The following is a 17,467-nucleotide window of genomic DNA, read 5'->3' on the forward strand; positions in this document are numbered from 1 at the left end:
ACTAAATTGTTTCCAGAAGTTTCCCAGTGGCACTTCAGCCCCTTAGGGGCAGGGGAAGGAGGAAAGAGGAATGGGGGTGTCCCCAACACCAGCCGCAGGCTTCTGTGCATGGGGTCTGCCAGCAGCCTTATGGTACAGCTCCCATTAGTGGGAGGCGGAAGCTGGGGGTGGGCAGCAGAGTCTGTTCTCAGCTGGAGTCTGGGACCAGCCTCGCCAGCCCAGCAGCAGCACCAAACACCCTCGGAGTCCTTTGGGTTCTCTGGCGAGAAAGGCTGCTTCCACTCTCTCCTGCCTACCACCTCCTTGGCCCCACCAGCAGCTGCCACCGAAAAAACACCCACAGACTCACCACACTTTAGTCTTAGCATTTACTTCCCCCACACTCCATTCTGGAGACCGTCTGCACTGGTGTCGAAGGGAGAAGATGCAGCTCTGCCTTCCTGGAAGAGCTGGAGGAGTGGCCTGGGAGGAAGACGGGCCGCAGGGGGCCCAGGAAGAGGTGCGGGCATGGGCGATCAGGGGCAGAGAGCTGGCCCACCACCAGCCCTGCAGCTTCCGGAGCAGGTTCCCAGGTCCTTCAAATCGGGGATGGCAGGGCCTGCACTTCCTCTAGGCACTCATCATAAGCCTCCTGGTACTCTTCGTGGGGCTTGACCATGATCACACAGGTGGGGCGCTTGGAGCCCGCGGCTGCACCCAGGTCCTGTGGATGAAGGCAAGAAGGGCCATGTGGGGGAAAAGGCGGCACCACCTGTATGCCAGGGAGTCACAAAACCCTGACCCACTGGCTTCATCCAGCCCTCAGACGTGCAGTTCAGTCCATGTCCCATCTGCCAACTTTCAAGCTGTGGGCTGGCAACAGTGGGCCTACACGGCCCCGTAGCAAGCGTGAATGAACTTCCGGCCTCAGAGGCTGCTGCCCAAGCCAGGGCCTATGTTCTCCTCATCTCTATGTGAGAATCAGGCCAGCTACCAGTCCCTTGAACAGCCCCCACTTCCCCAAGCACTGCAACCACCTAATAGGACTAACACGGGCTCAGCAACTGCATGGACAGAGCACATCCAGAGCACATCCTCGTATACCTCCTTTCTCATTCCCATGGTCCACGAGGGCGGGGATTCCCAGTTTCCAAGAAGGACACTGAGCCAGGGACCAGCAGAGCAAAGGATCCATTCAGATCAGTCTCAACTCCAAAGCTTCCATTTCTCCACTGTGGCCTGTTTGGACCAACCTGATGCCAGACCCTCTCCAGTTATGACCAAGATCGGGGAGGGGTGGGGGCGGGCATGTGTTCCTTACCGTCTTAGAGGGGATATAGACGTAGGGCAGATTCCGGTCTTCGCACATAACTGGGAGATGGCAGTATACCTCAATCGGCAACGTGTCTCCTGCCAAAACCATGATCCTATAGTGAGAGAAACACCATTTCTAACTTGCTCATTCCCTCTTTCAGTTGAAAGTGCTACCTCTGGACAGAGAAGATGGCCCCCCAACCCTCAAGGACCCCAAATGCGAATCTCCCACCTTCTGAAAGTGCATGCAAATTTGTTTGGTGATCACTTCCTCTGGGGAGGTGAGCCCTAGTTCTTGGCAAAGAAGTAAATAAATACCCCACACAGGTGACAAGTGGGATTCCACTGGGACAGGTGAGGTATGGAAGTGACACCAAGGAGTGAGAGCCAGCCAAAAAAGGAATCAGGAGGCAACTCTGGATCAGAAAGCTTAATGAAGAAGGTGTCAGGCAGCCTTTGGAGGGGCTGGAGGAGGGGAAAGCATCTGAGACTGAGAGAATCAGAATGACTGCACATACCCAGGAGCTGGCTGATGGGGGCCTGGGATGGCTTTGAAACCCAGGGAAGTGATGGGGACGGACAAGGAGGCTAGAGAAACTGGCAGCAGCAGAACCTCGGGGCCTTCAGTGCCAGGCTGGGAAGCCTGAGCTTGTCCCAAGAGTCACAGGGAAGCAATGAAGGCTCGCCAGAGAGCCATCAGGTAGGACTCCTGCCTGGCAAGGTGTCAGGGCTCTGGGGCAAGAGCCTTGGGAATCCTAAACACACCAAGGAAGAATATTGTCCAGAGAGGGGCAAGAGACAAACACAAGGAAAGAGCTCTTAGTTCCCTGTACTGGGCCCACTCTCCTAGGTTTCCTTTTGTCTTCCAGGCTGTCCTCTGCCGGCACCCCTTCAAGTGTCCTTTCAGTGCTGGTGCTCCTTACAACCTGACCCTTGGCTGCACCTTCTCCCTGGCTGACCTGGGCCACAGCCACGGCGTCAGGTGCCATGTATGTGCGCACAAATCCCAAATCTGTTCTCTCTGCCTGGCCTCTCCCTTCCAAGCCTCCAGTCTGTGTGGCCATCTGCCTATCTGACAGTTCTGCCAGTGGGCCAGGGAGTGTGTGTGTGTTTGTGTGTCCCATATCTAAACAGCAGCAAACTCATGATCTTCCCACGCAAAGCCGGGTCCCTCTAAAGGGGCCCTCTGCTCAGCTGGAATCCAGACCTCCTCATTCCAAGTCCCAAAGTCCTCTCAGATTCATCCTCTTTAATTCTGTTTCAGCCACCAATAACCTAATTGCCATCGCCATCACCTGTCCTACACTGGGGCTGCCTCTTAGCTCAATTTGCTTGTGCGCCCCCCCCCCCCCCCCGCCAGTTGCCAGAAAACTCTTCACGAGGGTAAAGGTAATCCTGTCATTCCCTGGCTTTAACCCTCGGTGGCCGGCAGAGCTCTGAGTACAAAAACTCAGTCTACCATGGCTTAGGAAGCTCCAGGAGAAGGCCAGGCTCCTGTCCACCACTACCTCTCTCCAGCCTGGGACCAGTATCTTCTGGCAGAAAGCCCCGCACCCTAGACCAGACTTCCCACTGTGCATCACAGCCCCCAGCGAGACTCCGCTCTTGAGCACCAACAATGCAGCGCATACTTAAAGACGTGAAGCACCGAGAGGCTTCGTCCTGTCCTCGGAAGGGTTTATTGCCTGGCCTGGGGGCCAGAACGAGGTCGTGAAGGCATTCTCACTGCAGCCTGTACAGCCCTTCGCAGTCCTCTCAGGACGTTCCATGAATGGAGGCCGCTGGGCTCGACCCTGCGCGAGCTGCCTTATTCGGCGCGCTTTCCCCGGAACTCACTTTCCCGGTAGCGTTCCTCCGAGCCCTGGCGAGCGACGTGTACGGGAGGGAACCCACCCGGGGCCGGATCACCTCCAAGGACTTTCCCGAGCACCTCCCGAGTAGCGGGGATACCCGTGCTACCCGTCCAGAGTCGCAAAACGCGCCGAGCGGGGTGGGGGGCGCTTACCCTTTCTCGCCTTTGTTGATAAACTTCTGAACCTCCTTCACCCCGCGCCGAATCTGCTTTTGCTTCACGGCTGCAACGACAGAGAAGTCAGTCGGGGAGCCTCGGCCCGCCGCCCGCGCCACCACCGGCCTCCGCGGCGGCCGCAGCACCTTTCTTGATGCACTTGTAGAGCTTCCGCGTGAGACGGCGAGAGGCCAGGGGCTGCGCGATGGGGTTCAGGTTCACCAGCAGCTCGTGGTAAGTGCGCTCCCCGAGGCACGCCTCCGCCTGCGCCTGAGCCTCCGGCCCGTCAGGATCTGCCTTTATTTTGGTCATCGCGGCGGCCGCGGCAACTAGGTAGCTCGCGCCGGCGGTGGGGGCTCCACGCGGCCCGGGCCTCAGAACCACTTCCGGGTCACCGCGTCCTGAGGAAAGCCGGCCGTGCACCGCAGCCAATTAGGGAACGAAGTCTCTGACTCCAACCAATCGTTGAGGCTCAGCTCCTTACAAACAGACCGGGGGGCGGAGGGGCGGAGCACTTCAGAGGCGGGACTCGTCCAGAGGACTCGGAGGCAGGGGGCGGGGCCCGGCGGGGGGCGGGGCCCGGCGAGGGCGGGAAGGAACCAGGCTGCAGGCTGGGGCTGGTCGGAGAGCCCCGCCCCGCACGTACTGGGAGCGGAGGAGGAGGCGGTGGCGGTGGGGGCGTAACCACGTCAGGATCCTCCTGCCTGAGGGGCGGGGTCTGCGACGGAGCGGAAGAAGGGGATTCTAAACCTGGGAGGGATCTGACCGTCACGTGGTCCTGGGCGAGGTGCCGCAGGTGGCAAGGTGAAGTGAGCCCTGCGCGGCTAAGGGCTACTTGCGTTCTAACGTGGGTGCTCAGAGTCTGTGCTCCCCACCGCCCCACTCACGAGCGCCTCTCTTCCCGCAGCGACCTGCTCTCATGTTAGCCCCGAGAGAGGGTCCCTTCTGCCGCCTTACCTGAAACTGCGGTCCCCGCCGACAGCCCCTGCCCCTTTGTTTTCCTCCTAGTTCCCAGGGCTGCCTGGCTTTACGCACAATCCAAGGTCTGGCTGAGACGCCGGCCGGGGGGGGGCGGGGTAGGGGCGGAGAGCGTGAGCCCCCCCTCCCCCGGGAACACTGGGGGAGCCGGCCCTGGGCTGCGGGGCGCGGTGGGGGACGGCTGCGAGCAGGCGCCCCCTCTGCAGGTAACCCTAGAGAGTTAGTAGATGCGGACGCCGAGGAGGTGAGCCGGACCAGACTGGCGTGGATCTCGTACGTCTGGCTAGTTTCTTCCACCGTGTCTTGGAAAACTGGATGGTTAGGGATTATATCTTTGCTACGAATTAACTGCCTTTGACCTGGTGTAGTAGGCCTGACATTTTTGCGGTGGTTGGCGGGACAGGCCGGTAAGTGGAACTTTAGTAGGAGTATGCAGGTGGCCCTTGGGAGAATGGGTTTGTTAAGCCAATTTAATAATTGAACTTTTAACCCTGGAACCAAGTGCAAAGTCGTTCAATAAAAAACAAGTCGGATTTTTCTATTTTGCATTTCAATGAGAAAAATCGGGAGCCAATCCATCCTAACCTTGGACCCCAAATAATTTTCACAAATAGAAACGTATGTCAGGGGCGCCTGGGTGACTCGGTTAAGCGGCTGCCTTCGGCTCGGGTCTTGATGCCACCATCCTGGGATTAAGTCCCACATCAGGCTCCCTGCTCAGCGGGGAGCCTGCTTCTCCCTCTGCCTGCTCCCCCTGCTTGTGTTCTCTCTCTGACAAAGAAAGAAAGAAAGAGAAACAGAAACATACGTCAATTGAACAATGCAAATGAGTTCTGTAAGCAATGAAAAAACAGTTTGAAAGTAAACAAAATTTGTATGCACAACCTAACAGGATAATGTTCTCACTTCGGAATTTTAAAAAAAATTTTTTTTAAGATTTTATTTACTTATTTGACAGAGAGACAGCGAGAAGAGAATACAAGCAGGGGGAGTGGGAGAGGGAGAAGACGACCCCCTGCTGAGCAGGGAACCCATGATGCAGGCTTCTGGGATCATGACCTGAGTGGAAGGCAGCCACTTCACCGCTGGAACTATCCAGGTGCTCCCGAAGGTTGTTTCTCTAGTCCTGGTTCTGAGTGGTGTTCCTGTGAACGTTATCAGCCATGTCAGACCGCTGATAAAGCGTCAGGGTCACAAAGAGGTACCATGGGAAGATGTGTGCATGGGGCAGGATGAACTCCAGCCAGCAGAGAATTCCATCCCCCGGAAACCTGATTCAAGTGAAATTTTGCTTCACTCACCTTACCAAGGTCTCCGTTTTGAAGGCCTCCCTGTTCGTATAGGGCCGGAGGAGGAAGGAAGTCAACACGTATGTGCCAAGCACATTACACGGAGTATTTCATCCTTTCTTCACAAAGAATACCTTTGTTATTCACAACTTATGGAGGCTCGCAGGCTAAATAGCTCAGTCCTGCTCACACGAAGCTAGATTCCCATCCAGGTCCACTTATCTGCAAGCCTACACTCTGTGCCCTGGGATACGTCCTCACTCAACTACACCATGCATTTTTTTTTAAAGATTTTTTGTTTATTTATTTGGCAGATTGAGAGGGAGAGAACGTGTGTGCACAACCTGGGGGAGCTGCAGAGGGAGAGGGAGAAGCAGGCTCCCCACCAAGCAGGGAGCCGGACATGGGGCTCCATTCCAGGACCCTGGGATCATGACCTGAGCTGAAGGCAGATGCTTAACCGGAAGAGCCACCTAGGTGCCCCACCATGCATTTTTTTTTTAAAGATTTTATTTATTTGACAGAGAGACAGAAAGCACAAGCAGGGGGAACAGCAGAGGGAGAGGAAGAAGCAGGCTCTGCGCTGAGCAGGGAGGAGCCCGATGTGGGGCTTGATCCCAGGCCCCTCATGACCAGAGCCAATCCCAAGGCAGATGCTTAACCACTGAGTCATCCAGGTCCCTTCCCCACCCCACCCCCCTGTATTTTTAAAACCAGGCTCAGACCTCTGTGCTGAGTGTGAAGTGGCTTCTGTGACTTCGCTGATTTTGTTCTAACGACTATTGGAGCTCACTTGAAGCAGTGTAGACTGGGTGAGACAATATGGCTATGCCCAATGGGCAATAGACCAGGGCTCTGAAGGACAAGTGACCTTGGGCAATTCATTTAAAGTCTCTCAGCTTCAGCCCCTTGTCTGTAAAGTGAGAAAGCTAGACCCAGATGTACTAAGGTCCCATCTTTTGAAAAGCTGGGGAGGGTGGTTTTTTTTTTAAATTGTGATGAAATTCACATACCATACAGGTTGCCTATTTAAAGTGTACAAATCAGTGTGTGTGTGTGTGTTTAAGATTTTACTTATTTATTTGAGAGACTAGGAGAGAGAAAGAGCACAGGCAGGGGGAGAGGCAGAGGGACAAGCAGACTCCCCACTGAGCAGGGAGCCCTATGCAGGACTCCATCCCAGGACCCTGAGATCATGACCTGAGCTGAAGGCAGACACTTAACCGACTGAGCCACCCAGGCACCCCCAAATCAGTGGTTTTAGTATATTTTGTGAGTTGCACTGACATCACCACAATTGATTTGAGAACATTTTCACCCCTTCACTAAAAAACCCCTGCACCCAGTGGTTATTACCCTCTGACCCCCTCAGCCTCCCCAGCTGGAAGCAACCCCTCATTTACTTTCTGTTTCTATAGATTTCCCCGTTCTGGGCATGCCTTCGAAAGGGAATCCTTTCGAAAGAAGCCTTTGTGTCTGGCTTCTTTCACTTAGCGTAATGTTTTCAGGGTTCATCCACATTGCAGCAGGTATCAGCATGTGTGAATATTATTACGTAAAATTCCACTGTATGGATGTTCTGCATTTTATCCGTCTGTCAGTTAATGGGTGACTGGGTTGTTTCTACCTTCTGGCTATTGTGAATAGTGCTTCTAGTTTCCGTGTGGGCATATGCTTTCAATTCTCCTGGATATACACCTAGAATTAGAATTCTTCTATGTTTAACTTTCTGGGGAACCATCAAGCTGTTTCCCAAAGTAGCTGCACCATTTTCTGTCCCTAGCAGCAACATATGAGCATTCCAGTTTTCCCTAATTCTTACCAACACTTGATGTTATCTGACTTTTTTATTGTAGTGATTCCAGTGGTTGTGAAATTCAATCACCCTGTGGTTTTCATTTGGATTTCCCTGGTGGCTAATGATCGTGAGCAACTTTCCAATAAGCCATTTGCATTCCTTTGGAGAAATGTCTGTTCAGATCTTTTGCCCATTTTTAAATTGAGGAAGACTTTTTAAAAAAAAATTCTTAATTTTTTATTAACCTATAATGTATTATTAGCCCCAGGGGTACAGGTCTGTGAATCTCCAGGTTTACACACTTCACAGCACTCACCAAAGCACATATCCTCCCCAATGTCCATAACCCCACCCCCCTTCTCCCAACCCCCCTCCCCCCAGCAACCCTCAGTTTGTTTTGTGAGATTAAGAGTCACTTATGGTTTGTCTCCCTCCCGATCCCATTTTTTTTTCATTTATTCCCTCCCCTACCCACCACCCCCCCCCCCACTTTGCCTTTCAACTTCCTCATATCAGGGAGATCATATGATAATTGTCTTTCTCTGCTTGACTTATTTCGCTAAGCATGATACACTCTAGTTCCATTCACATTGTCGCAAATGGCAGGATTTTGTTTCTTTTGATGGCTGCATAGTATTCCATTGTGTATATATACCACCTCTTCTTTATCCATTCATCTGTTGATGGACATCTAGGTTCTTTCCATAGTTTGGCTATTGTGGACATTGCTGCTATAAACATTCGGGTGCACTTGGCCTTTCAGATCACTACGTTTGTATCTTTAGGGTAAATACCCAGTAGTGCGATTGCTGGGTCATAGGGCAGTTCTATTTTCAACTTTTGAGGAACCTCCATGCTGTTTTCCAGAGTGGCTGCACCAGTTTGCATTCCCACCAACAGTGTAGAAAGGTTTCCCTTTCTCTGCAGAGGAAGACTTTTTTGAAGATTTATTTATTTATGAGCAGGAGAGAGGGTGAGCACATGTGCACGAGGGGGGAGTATGGATGGAGGGAGAGAGAGAATCTCAAGCAGATTCCCCACTGAGCTCTGGGCCCCAAGACATGGCTTTGAGATCATGACCTGAGATGAAATTGAGGCCCCAACCCTCAACTGACTGAGACACCCAGGTGCCCCTTGAGCATGAATTTTTGTTTGTTTGTTTGTTTGAAGATTTTATTTGACACTGAGAGAGAGGAAACACAAGCAGGGAGAGTGGCAGAGGGAGAAGCAGACTCCCCGCTGAGCAAGGAGCCTGATGCGGGGCTCGATCCCAGGACCCTAAGATCATGACCCAAGCTGAGGGCAGACACTTAACCAACTGAGCCACCCAGGCACCCCTGATTTCCATAATTTATTTAAGGAGCCCCTACCAATGGACTAGTTTGTTTTTAGTGTTTTTACTATTTTGAGTGAGATTGCAGTGAATATTATACTTTTGGTACTTTTGTGAGTCTTTCCAGGAGAAACTCCTAACACTTAAAATTTGCTATCTGCGGGATGCCTGGGTGGCTCAGTTGGTTAAGCAGCTGCCTTCGGCTCAGGTCATGATCCCAGCGTCCTGGGATCGAGTCCCACATCGGGCTCCTTGCTCGGCAGGGAGCCTGCTTCTCCCTCTGCCTCTGCCTGCCATTCTGTCTGCCTGTGCTTGCTCTCTGCCCCCCTCTCTCTCTGATAAATAAATAAAATCTTAAAAAAAAAATTTGCTATCTGCTGTATTACCCAGTATCCTCTACAGAGGTATGATTTACAATGGCTCGGAACAGTGTCTTGCCAACACTTGCCAAGACTGGGTTTTAGCAACTTTTTTGAGAAGGAAGGAGCTTGGTGATGATCCAGTGGGGACAAATGGTGTCTCATGTTCATTTACATTTCGTTAGTTCTCAGGAAAGCTGGATATTTCATATTTTTGTAGCTCTTTTGTGTGCTATTCTTGTCCAGTTTTTCTATAGGGTTTGTCTCTTGCCACTTTAGAAAAGCTTTTAGTACTTTGAGGAGAGTTTTCTAGTGCTCTTGTGGTTTCACTGTTTATATGAAAATGTTTGATCCATCAGGTTTAAAGTGATGTTGGAGCAAAGCTGGGCTCCAGCTTGATTTTCTTCCAGATGGCTCAGCCACTGTCCTGATGCTATCTACTGATCTACTGAATTCTTACTTGAGCCGTGCATTCATTTAAAATTCCTCTGTGGTGTACTAGATTCTTTTTTTTTTTTTTGGACAGAGAGAGAGAGGGAACACACGCAGGGGGAGTGGGAGAGGGAGAAACAGGCTCTCCAGCAGAGTAGAGAGCCTGATGTGGGGCTCAATCCCAGAACTCTGAGATCATGACCTGAGCCAAAGGCAACTGCTTAACCAACTGAGCCACCCAGGCACCCCTAAATAAAATTTTAAAAATATAAAATAAAGGGGTACCTGGGTGGCTGAGTGGGTTAAGCCTCTGCCTTCAGCTCAGGTCATGATCCCAGGGTCCTGGGATCGAGCCCCGCATCAGTCTCTCTGCTTAATGGGGAGCCTGCTTCCTCCTCTCTCTCACTGCCTGCCTCTCTGCCTACTTGTGATCTCTCTCTGTCAAATAAATAAAATCTTTAAAAAAAAAAATATATATATATATATATAAAGTAAAACCAAGCCCAGGGAAAGGCTTGATATGGGGAGAGGTGAAGGGCCTGGGCGTCAAACAGGCTAGGATTTGAATCCCGGGTGGACAGGTTATCAGCTTTTCCCCCCGCCCTGGGCACATTGTCTAACTTCACTGTGCTTCTGGTTTTTCTGCCTTTGAAATCAGATGAGGATGGAAGGAAAGAGATAGCACCAGGAAAGCACCCCCAGGGTGCTCTCAGGCTTCTGGCTGACCATGTGCCAGGTTCCCTTCTGGGCCTGATGTTAGAGCACTGGGGTGAGGAAACCTTAGCGACCAAGGCCTGGAGCTCAGGTCCCCTCACCCACAATCCTCTGGCTGTCCCTGAGTCCATTAGCAGGACCTGCTCAGCCCTCTCCCCCAATCTCCTCTTCAGAGGGAAACTGTCCCCCTAGATCTGAAGGGCGGCCGAGGCATGGGTGGTTGGGGTGTGGACAGACTGAAGACATCTGCCTTGGGGCATCTTCTTATGCACAGGTGGGCCCCTCACTATAAGGACAGAGAGGGGCCGATAGGACTAGAAGAGGTGGGGGTCAGGGACCCCATCCGTACTGTTGCTCTGAACCCTCCAATGTGAGGAGTGGGCCTCCATCTCCTTCCTCCCTCACTGATAGGTGGCAGGGCTGGGGGAAGTGGTGGGGAGCGGGATGTATCCATCCTGTCAATAAGCAGGGACTGGGAAAGGATGGACTGGGTCCCAGAATTAGCTTCCTAGGGCTGGTCTGACAACGCACCACGAACCAGGTAGCTTAAAACAGCACAGACATATCTTCAGGCCATTCTAGAGATGAGAAATCTGAAAGCAAAATGCCAGCCGGGGCAGGCTCTCTCTGAAGGCTCTAGGGGAACATGTGTTCCACACTTTTCTCCTAGCTTCTGGAATTGCCACTGGGCCCTGGTGTTCCTTGGCTTGTGGATGCATCCCTCCCACCCCTGCTTTGATAAAAGTCATGATCCCGGGGTCCTGGGATTGAGCCCCGCATCAGGCTCTCTGTTTAATGGGGAGCCTGCTTCCTCCTCTCTCTCTCTGCCTGCCTCTCTGCCTACTTGTGATCTCTGTCTGTCAAATAAATAAATAAAATCTTATACACACACACACACACACACACACACACACACACACACATACACATACATACATACACATGTAAAGTAAAACCAAGCTCAGGGAAAGGCTTGCTGTGGCTTGCCTTCTGGGCATCTCTCTCCACAGGGCGTTTTCCTCTTCTGCTAAGGACACGGGTCCTATGGGATCAGGACCTGCCGCCATAACCTCATCTTGACTACATCTGCAAAGACCCTATTTCTACAGATGGTCATGTGTGCACATAAGGGGTTAAGGCTTGAACAGATATTTTGGGGGGGAGGGCCGGAGGGGGAGACACAATTCATCCCAGCACTGGAAAGTCCATCATCTGCATGGCATGATCTGGAGGTCCACAGGCAGCCGAGGGATGGGGTGAGGCTGTGGCCGCCTCGTGGGCCATCTGGCCGGGTTGGGGTGGTGATAGCACTGAGGGCTGGGCCTGGAGGGACTCCTGTCACTAGGTCACAAGCTTCACCACTGACTCTTCCTTCCACTTTCCCAGCTGGTAGCCTGGGGCAGGCATTGACATGTGGCTCTGATTTCTGGCAGGGATATAATTAGAAGGGGCGGCCTGGACTTTTGGAAGCCTGAGGGACCCTGGGGATTACCTAATCCAGACATTTCACAGACGGGAATCTGAGGCAATTCTACGAGGTGCTCCGTGTTCTGTGTTGGGTGCCTGTGCAGAGAAGGGCAGCCGGGGCTGTGGACCATGGCTCCCACTGGGGGTGGGAAGGGGGTGGCTGCATTATTCAGCCCACTCCAGCCCTAATCAGAGCCTGAAGCAGGGTCCACTCCAGGCCACCAACACCAGTCCACAAGGTGTTTTTCTCAGCTGGGTTGTTTCTGTTTTGTTTTTTTTTGTTTTTTTTTTTTTTTTTGTCTGGGGCTGCCTGGAGGAAGAGGTGGGGTGGGGGAGGGCGGGGTGTCGCCCTGTTTCAATTCTTACTCTCACTTCCACCATCCCAATGCCTGTGGGTGTCGGGAGGGGCGGGCTTTGTCTGTCACCCTCTGCTGTGGGCTTCGAAATCTCCCAGGAGCTCTCCTCTGCTGGAGATTCTCCTCTGGCGTTTACTCTCCTGTTTTGGTAAAACTTGGCGGGGTGTAACTAGGTGTGTGCGTGCGTACACGCATGCACGTGTAACCTGCCCTCTTTGCAGGGTCCCATGCCACCTCCCCAGTGTAGAACAGGATTCTGGAGCCTGTGCTTCCTGAACATTGTCTGTTCCTGTGCTCTTTTTCCACAGTCCCCTGGAACCAGCATTGGCATGCCTGCCAGACTTCATGCTGCGGAGCTTGTTCTGTTCCCTAAATAGCTCATCCCCAGGCAGCACCATCCTGGGCTCCGGCTGCAGGTCACCGCCAAAGCCAGGGCAGAGGGGGCCAGCGTGGGCCACTCATTCCCCGGGGCTGGAAGGCTGAGCAGCCGGAGCTTGGGAGTAGAAGGGACGCTGGGGAGGCGTTGGGTCTCGTAGGGCACTTGTCATTCATTCCAGAAAACGTACTGAGCCGCTGGAGTCTGTTAGGCTTTGGAGGGAGAGACAGTGAACTAGAGAGAGAAAGCCCTTGCTAAGGGCGGGGAGAAGATAGCCCTGGCATCTGGAAGGGATCTGGGGGAACCTGCTCCCTGCTGAGATTTGCGAGATGCCTGGAGGAGGGGTTCTGGGAATGCCTGGAAGTAAGGAGCTGGGAGGGCAGGGAGGAGGGGCGAGGGTCCTTGGGGATGGCCACCCTCAGTGCTCACTGCAGCCTTGCTCTCTTGTTGGGGGTCTGCTGTGTTATGACACAGAAAGCTCCAGAATGGGATACCTGGCAGGGAGTGAGTGCTCGGAAAACACTGGAGTGAATGAACTTCACGCTGGGGGGTGGGGTGCACTGCTGGAGTTTGAATTGGGGAGTAGGTGCGCCTGGCTGGCTCAGTCAGAAGAGCATGTGACTCTTGATCTTGGGGTCATGAGTTTGAGCCCCACGTTGGGTGTAGCAATTACCAAACAAACAACCCTTAAAGAATAAATAAATAAATAGGGGCGCCTGGGTAGCTCTGTTGGTTGAACATCAGACCTTGGTTTCGGCTCAGGTTGTGATCTCAGGGTCATGGGATGAAGCCCCCAGTCTGCCTTCGTGCTCAGCACAAAGTCAGCTTGGGATTCTCGCCCTCCCTCTGCCCTTACCCCCCAGTCCTGTGCGTATGCACTTGCTCTCTCTCTCCTGCAAATAAATAAATCTTAAAAATAAATCAATTAAGGGCGCCTGGGTGGCTCAGTGGGTTAAGCCGCTGCCTTCGGCTCAGGTCATGATCCCAGGGTCCTGGGATCGAGTCCCGCATCCGGCTCTCTGCTGGGCAGGGAGCCTGCTTCTTCCTCTCTCTCTTTCAGCCTGCCTCTCCATCTACTTGTGATTTCTCTCTGTCAAATAAATAAATAAAATCTTTTAAAAAAATAAATCAATCAATTAATTCAAAAGGGGTTCCTGGGTGGCTCAGTCAGTTAACTGTCAGATTCTTTTTTTTTTTTTTAAGATTTTATTTATTTATTTGACAGAGAGAGTTCACAGTAGGCAGAGAGGCAGGCAGAGAGAGAGGAAAGCAGGCTCCCTGCTGAGCAGAGAGCCCGATGTGGGGCTCGATCCCAGGATCCTGAGATCATGACCTGAGCCGAAGGCAGCGGCCTAACCCACTGAGCCACGCAGGCGCCCTAAGTGTCGGATTCTTGATTTTGGCTGTTTCATCTCAGGCTCAGGTCATGACATGAGGATGGTAGGGTTGCTCGGCAGGGAGTCGGCTTGGGATTCTCTCTCGCCCTCTGCCCCTACCCCCTCCCTAAAATAAAATCTTTCAAAACACATAAATAAACTTTTAAAAATGATAAAATAAACTGGGGAGTAAGCCAGTCGGCTTCATGCATTTGGAAGATCGTTCGGCCACTGTGGGCAAAGGGGGAGGTGGGCAGTGGAGCCTGGGGAAGGGGGAGAAAGATGAGCCACGAGGAGCTCAGGGTGCTGGCCACGAGGGGGGCGGTCAGGGAATCCACGCGAGCAATGTGTAGCATGGATGCAGCCCACTGCCTGTGGGGGTGGGGAAGAGGGCAGGTGGGTCTGGAGAATTTCTAAAACAGCCCCCCAGAGAGGTCTTGCCCTAATCCCCGGAACCCACAAGACTGCTGGGGCATCACCGCTGTAAGCATGTCATTCGGCACCCTCGACTGAGAAGCAGAAAGCTTCTCTGGCTGGTGGCAGTGAGGCAATCAGAGAGATCAGAAACGCTGTGAAGATGGGAGCCTTGGGGGAGGACCCGAGAGCAGCAGCAAGGAGCTGGAGGGATCCCAGCCAACTGGAAGGGGGACCCCAGTCCAGCAGGTTCCCACGAAGCACTGAATCCTGCCAATCACGGGAATGACCTAGGAAGAGGAGCCTGAGCGCCAGGTTAGATCACAGCCGGTGGAAACTTGGACTTCGCCTTCTCCCAGAGGGCTGAGTAGAGCACCCAGTGTGAGCCATTCTAGATTTCTGATCGGTGAGAGAAGAAATGGATGTGGTTTTTAAAAAGATTTTATTTATTGGGGCACCTGGGTGGCTCAGTGGGTTAAAGCCCCTGCCTTTGGCACAGGTCATGATCTCAGGGTCCTGGGAACGAGCCCCACATCGGGCTTTCTGCTCAGCAGGGATCCTGCTTCCCTTCCTCTCTCTCTGCCTCCCTCTCTGCCTACTTGTGATCTCTGTCTGTCAAATAAATAAAATCTTAAAAAAAAAAAAAAAGATTTTATTTATTTAGTTGAGAGAGGGTCAGAGGAAGAGGGAGAAGCAGACCACTCGCCCTGAGCAGGGAGCCCGGCGCTAGGGTCGATCCCAGGACCCTGGGTACAGTACTTGACCTGAGCTGAAGGCAGATGCTTAACGCCCTGAGCCACCCAGGTGCCCCATGGATGTGTTTTTTAAGACACGAGATGGTCCTATGTTCCAACAGCAATAGAAAACCAACGCAAACACGCCAGATTTCTGAATGTGTTCACTGAATTAAAAGCAAAGGTGGAGGGCGGGGTGGGAGAGGCTGGCAGAGAAAGGGAGGGTGTGTGTCTCAATAGGATCAAGAAAGTATTGGAAAGTATTTCTAATCCTGGGTAATGTTTCCCAGTGGTCTGGCCTGGAAGTGCAGGGAGACCTAGGTCCCAGATTGGGGGCGGGGCTGGGGGGGGGCGGCAGCGAGGGGCGGGGCGGGGTGGTGAGGAGGGCACACTGAGCCCGTCCCAGCGTGGTCGAGGTGGGTTAGGATGGAGGAAGCAGGAGACACTGTCACTGCCCCAGCCCACTGCGCCCCAGGGTGGGTCGTAACCCTCTCTGGCCTCCTCCCCCTTGGGTATGCGCCCACCCCTGCAGCCGTGAGGCATTACCAGGACTCTGTTGTGGCCCGTTCTGGCTTGTGAATTTTTACGACTGTGTTGGGCTGAGGGCTGTTTTCTTGCTTTACCTTTGAATGGGGCTGGGAGGCTGCGGTCTGTCTCCTAGAAGGGCTTTTAGGCTCCATCTATTACCCCTTATGCTGCAATAGAGAGGATCTGGGAGGCTCCAGGAGGCAAGCAACCACAGAGCAAACCGGGGGCCTGCTTCCCTCCCTCCTGTGGCCATTAGCTTCCAGCTGGGGATGGTGCGAGGCAGGATTTGGGGAGCAGCCGATGGTCCCCTCCCAGTCCTGGTCTCCTTTTCCACAGACCCCAGTATTGCTGAGGAGGAGCCGGAACCTGGTTCATCTTCCATTTCAGCACCTGAGAAGGAGGAATCTGTTCTCTTTCTTCCTGGGGGACAGGGAGGAGACCAGCAGGCTGGAGTAGAACAGAAGGCAGGGGGATCTGGAGGGGATGGGTTGAGGGTATCCCTCTTTGATTGGGAGAACTTGGATGTTGGAGTCCACTTGATTTTTTTCTTCCACTTGTTTTTATTTCTGGGGCACCTGGCTGGCTCAGTCCTTAAGCATCTGCCTTCAGCTCAGGTTGTGATCCCAGGGTCCTGGGGCGGAGCCCCTCGTTTGGCTCCCTGCTCAGGGGGAAGCCTGTTTCTCATTCTCCCACTCCCCTTGCTTGTGTTCCCTCTCTTGCTGCCTTTCCCTCTGTCAAATGAATAAAATCTTAAAAAAAAAAAAAAAGACATAATTTTTTTTTTTTTTAAGATCTTATTTATTTGACAGAGAGAGAGAGACAGCCCAAGCAGGGGGACAGCCCAGCAGGCAGAGGGAGAGAGAGAGAAGCAGACTCCTTGCTGAGCAGGGAGCCCAATGGGAGACTCGATCCCAGGACCCTGGGATAATGACCCAAGTTGAAGGCAGAGGCTTAACTGACTGGCCACCCAGGCTCCCCAGAGTCCACTTGATTGACATCAGGGGTCAACAAATGTGTTCTTTTAAGGGCCAGACACTAAATATGTCAGGCTTTGTGGGGCCTACAATCTGTGTGGCAATTATCCATTATTTATAAAAACAGGCGGTGGGCTGGATTTGGCCTGGGCGGTAGTTCCCTGTAGTTTGCTGACTTGCATGATGGCCGCGCGGCTGGTGGTGGCTTTTGCTGTCCCCACCTCCTGCTGCCATCATTAATGTTATCTGGAACCTAACTGGGGTAGGTCTTGGCTACCTAAATCCCTTGCTGGCAACACAGAGCCCTTAGGAAATTTTTTTTTTCTTAAGATTTTATTTATTTATTTTCGACAGAGAGAGAGAGAGAGAGAGAGAGAAAGAAAGATCACAAATAGGCAGAGGCAGGCAGAGAAAGAGAGGGAAGCAGGCGCCCTGCTGAGCAGAGAGCCCGAAGCGGGGCTCGATTCCAGGACCCTGAGATCATGACCTGAGCCGAAGGCAGCGGCTTAATCCACTGAGCCATCCAGGTGCCCCGGTACAGTTCAGAATTATACCAAAAAGTTATACGGTGACAAGTGCCCTTCCATTCTTGTTTCAGTTTCCTGTTTTTCTAACCAGAAGCAGCCAGTGAGAGGCAGTTCCTACAGAGCCTTCAACAGACAGTCTCCGTCTATCTGCCTTCCTACTCACCTACCTATCCCCCAATACTGGTTTTTTCCTTCCTTTTACAGAAATGGTAGCAGACTGTGCACGGCATTTTTGCATCTTGCTTTTTTCAGTTGGAGATGGTTTCTGTGAAATTTCTGACATTTTTGGTAGGCTAGCATTAACAAGTTAATCAAATGTCTGCGGGAGGTTTGACATCTTCGTGATCTTGTCTCTTCCTATTCAGGAACACGAGAGGCCTTTCCATTTGCTCACGTGTTTTGTATGCTCAGCATTTCCTATATTCTTCATCTTTATCTTGAATATCTGTTAAGTGTATTCCTAGGTGTTTTATGTCTTTTCTTCCTTTGTATCTTCTCTCATTCTTGTTAG

General features: G+C 52.5%; 1 protein-coding gene across 1 annotated transcript; it reads right to left on the reverse strand.

Annotated features, from left to right (window-relative positions):
* Positions 1–354: 354 nt before the first annotated feature.
* Positions 355–3,701, reverse strand: NHP2 (NHP2 ribonucleoprotein). The gene is made up of 4 exons (XM_059416131.1): positions 3,448–3,701; positions 3,299–3,368; positions 1,301–1,406; positions 355–703 (listed from the first exon to the last, which is right to left on the reverse strand). Exons 1-4 carry the CDS (start codon positions 3,611–3,613, stop codon positions 578–580), a joined length of 468 nt encoding a protein of 155 aa, XP_059272114.1. The 5' UTR covers positions 3,614–3,701; the 3' UTR covers positions 355–577.
* Positions 3,702–17,467: the final 13,766 nt, after the last annotated feature.

Source organism: Mustela nigripes, chromosome 12 (genome assembly GCF_022355385.1).
Source record: "Mustela nigripes isolate SB6536 chromosome 12, MUSNIG.SB6536, whole genome shotgun sequence".
In the NCBI taxonomy this organism is placed as follows: Eukaryota; Metazoa; Chordata; class Mammalia; order Carnivora; family Mustelidae; genus Mustela; species Mustela nigripes.

Excerpts from the sequence above, each read along its gene's own strand:
- NHP2 (XM_059416131.1), bottom strand. The coding sequence starts at position 3,613 with ATGACCAAAATAAAGGCAGATCCTGACGGGCCGGAGGCTCAGGCGCAG. Across the intron at positions 1,407-3,298 it reads ATCAACAAAGGCGAGAAAGG|GATCATGGTTTTGGCAGGAG; the intron begins GTAAGCGCCCCC and ends CTCTCACTATAG. Across the intron at positions 704-1,300 it reads TCTATATCCCCTCTAAGACG|GACCTGGGTGCAGCCGCGGG; the intron begins GTAAGGAACACA and ends CTTCATCCACAG.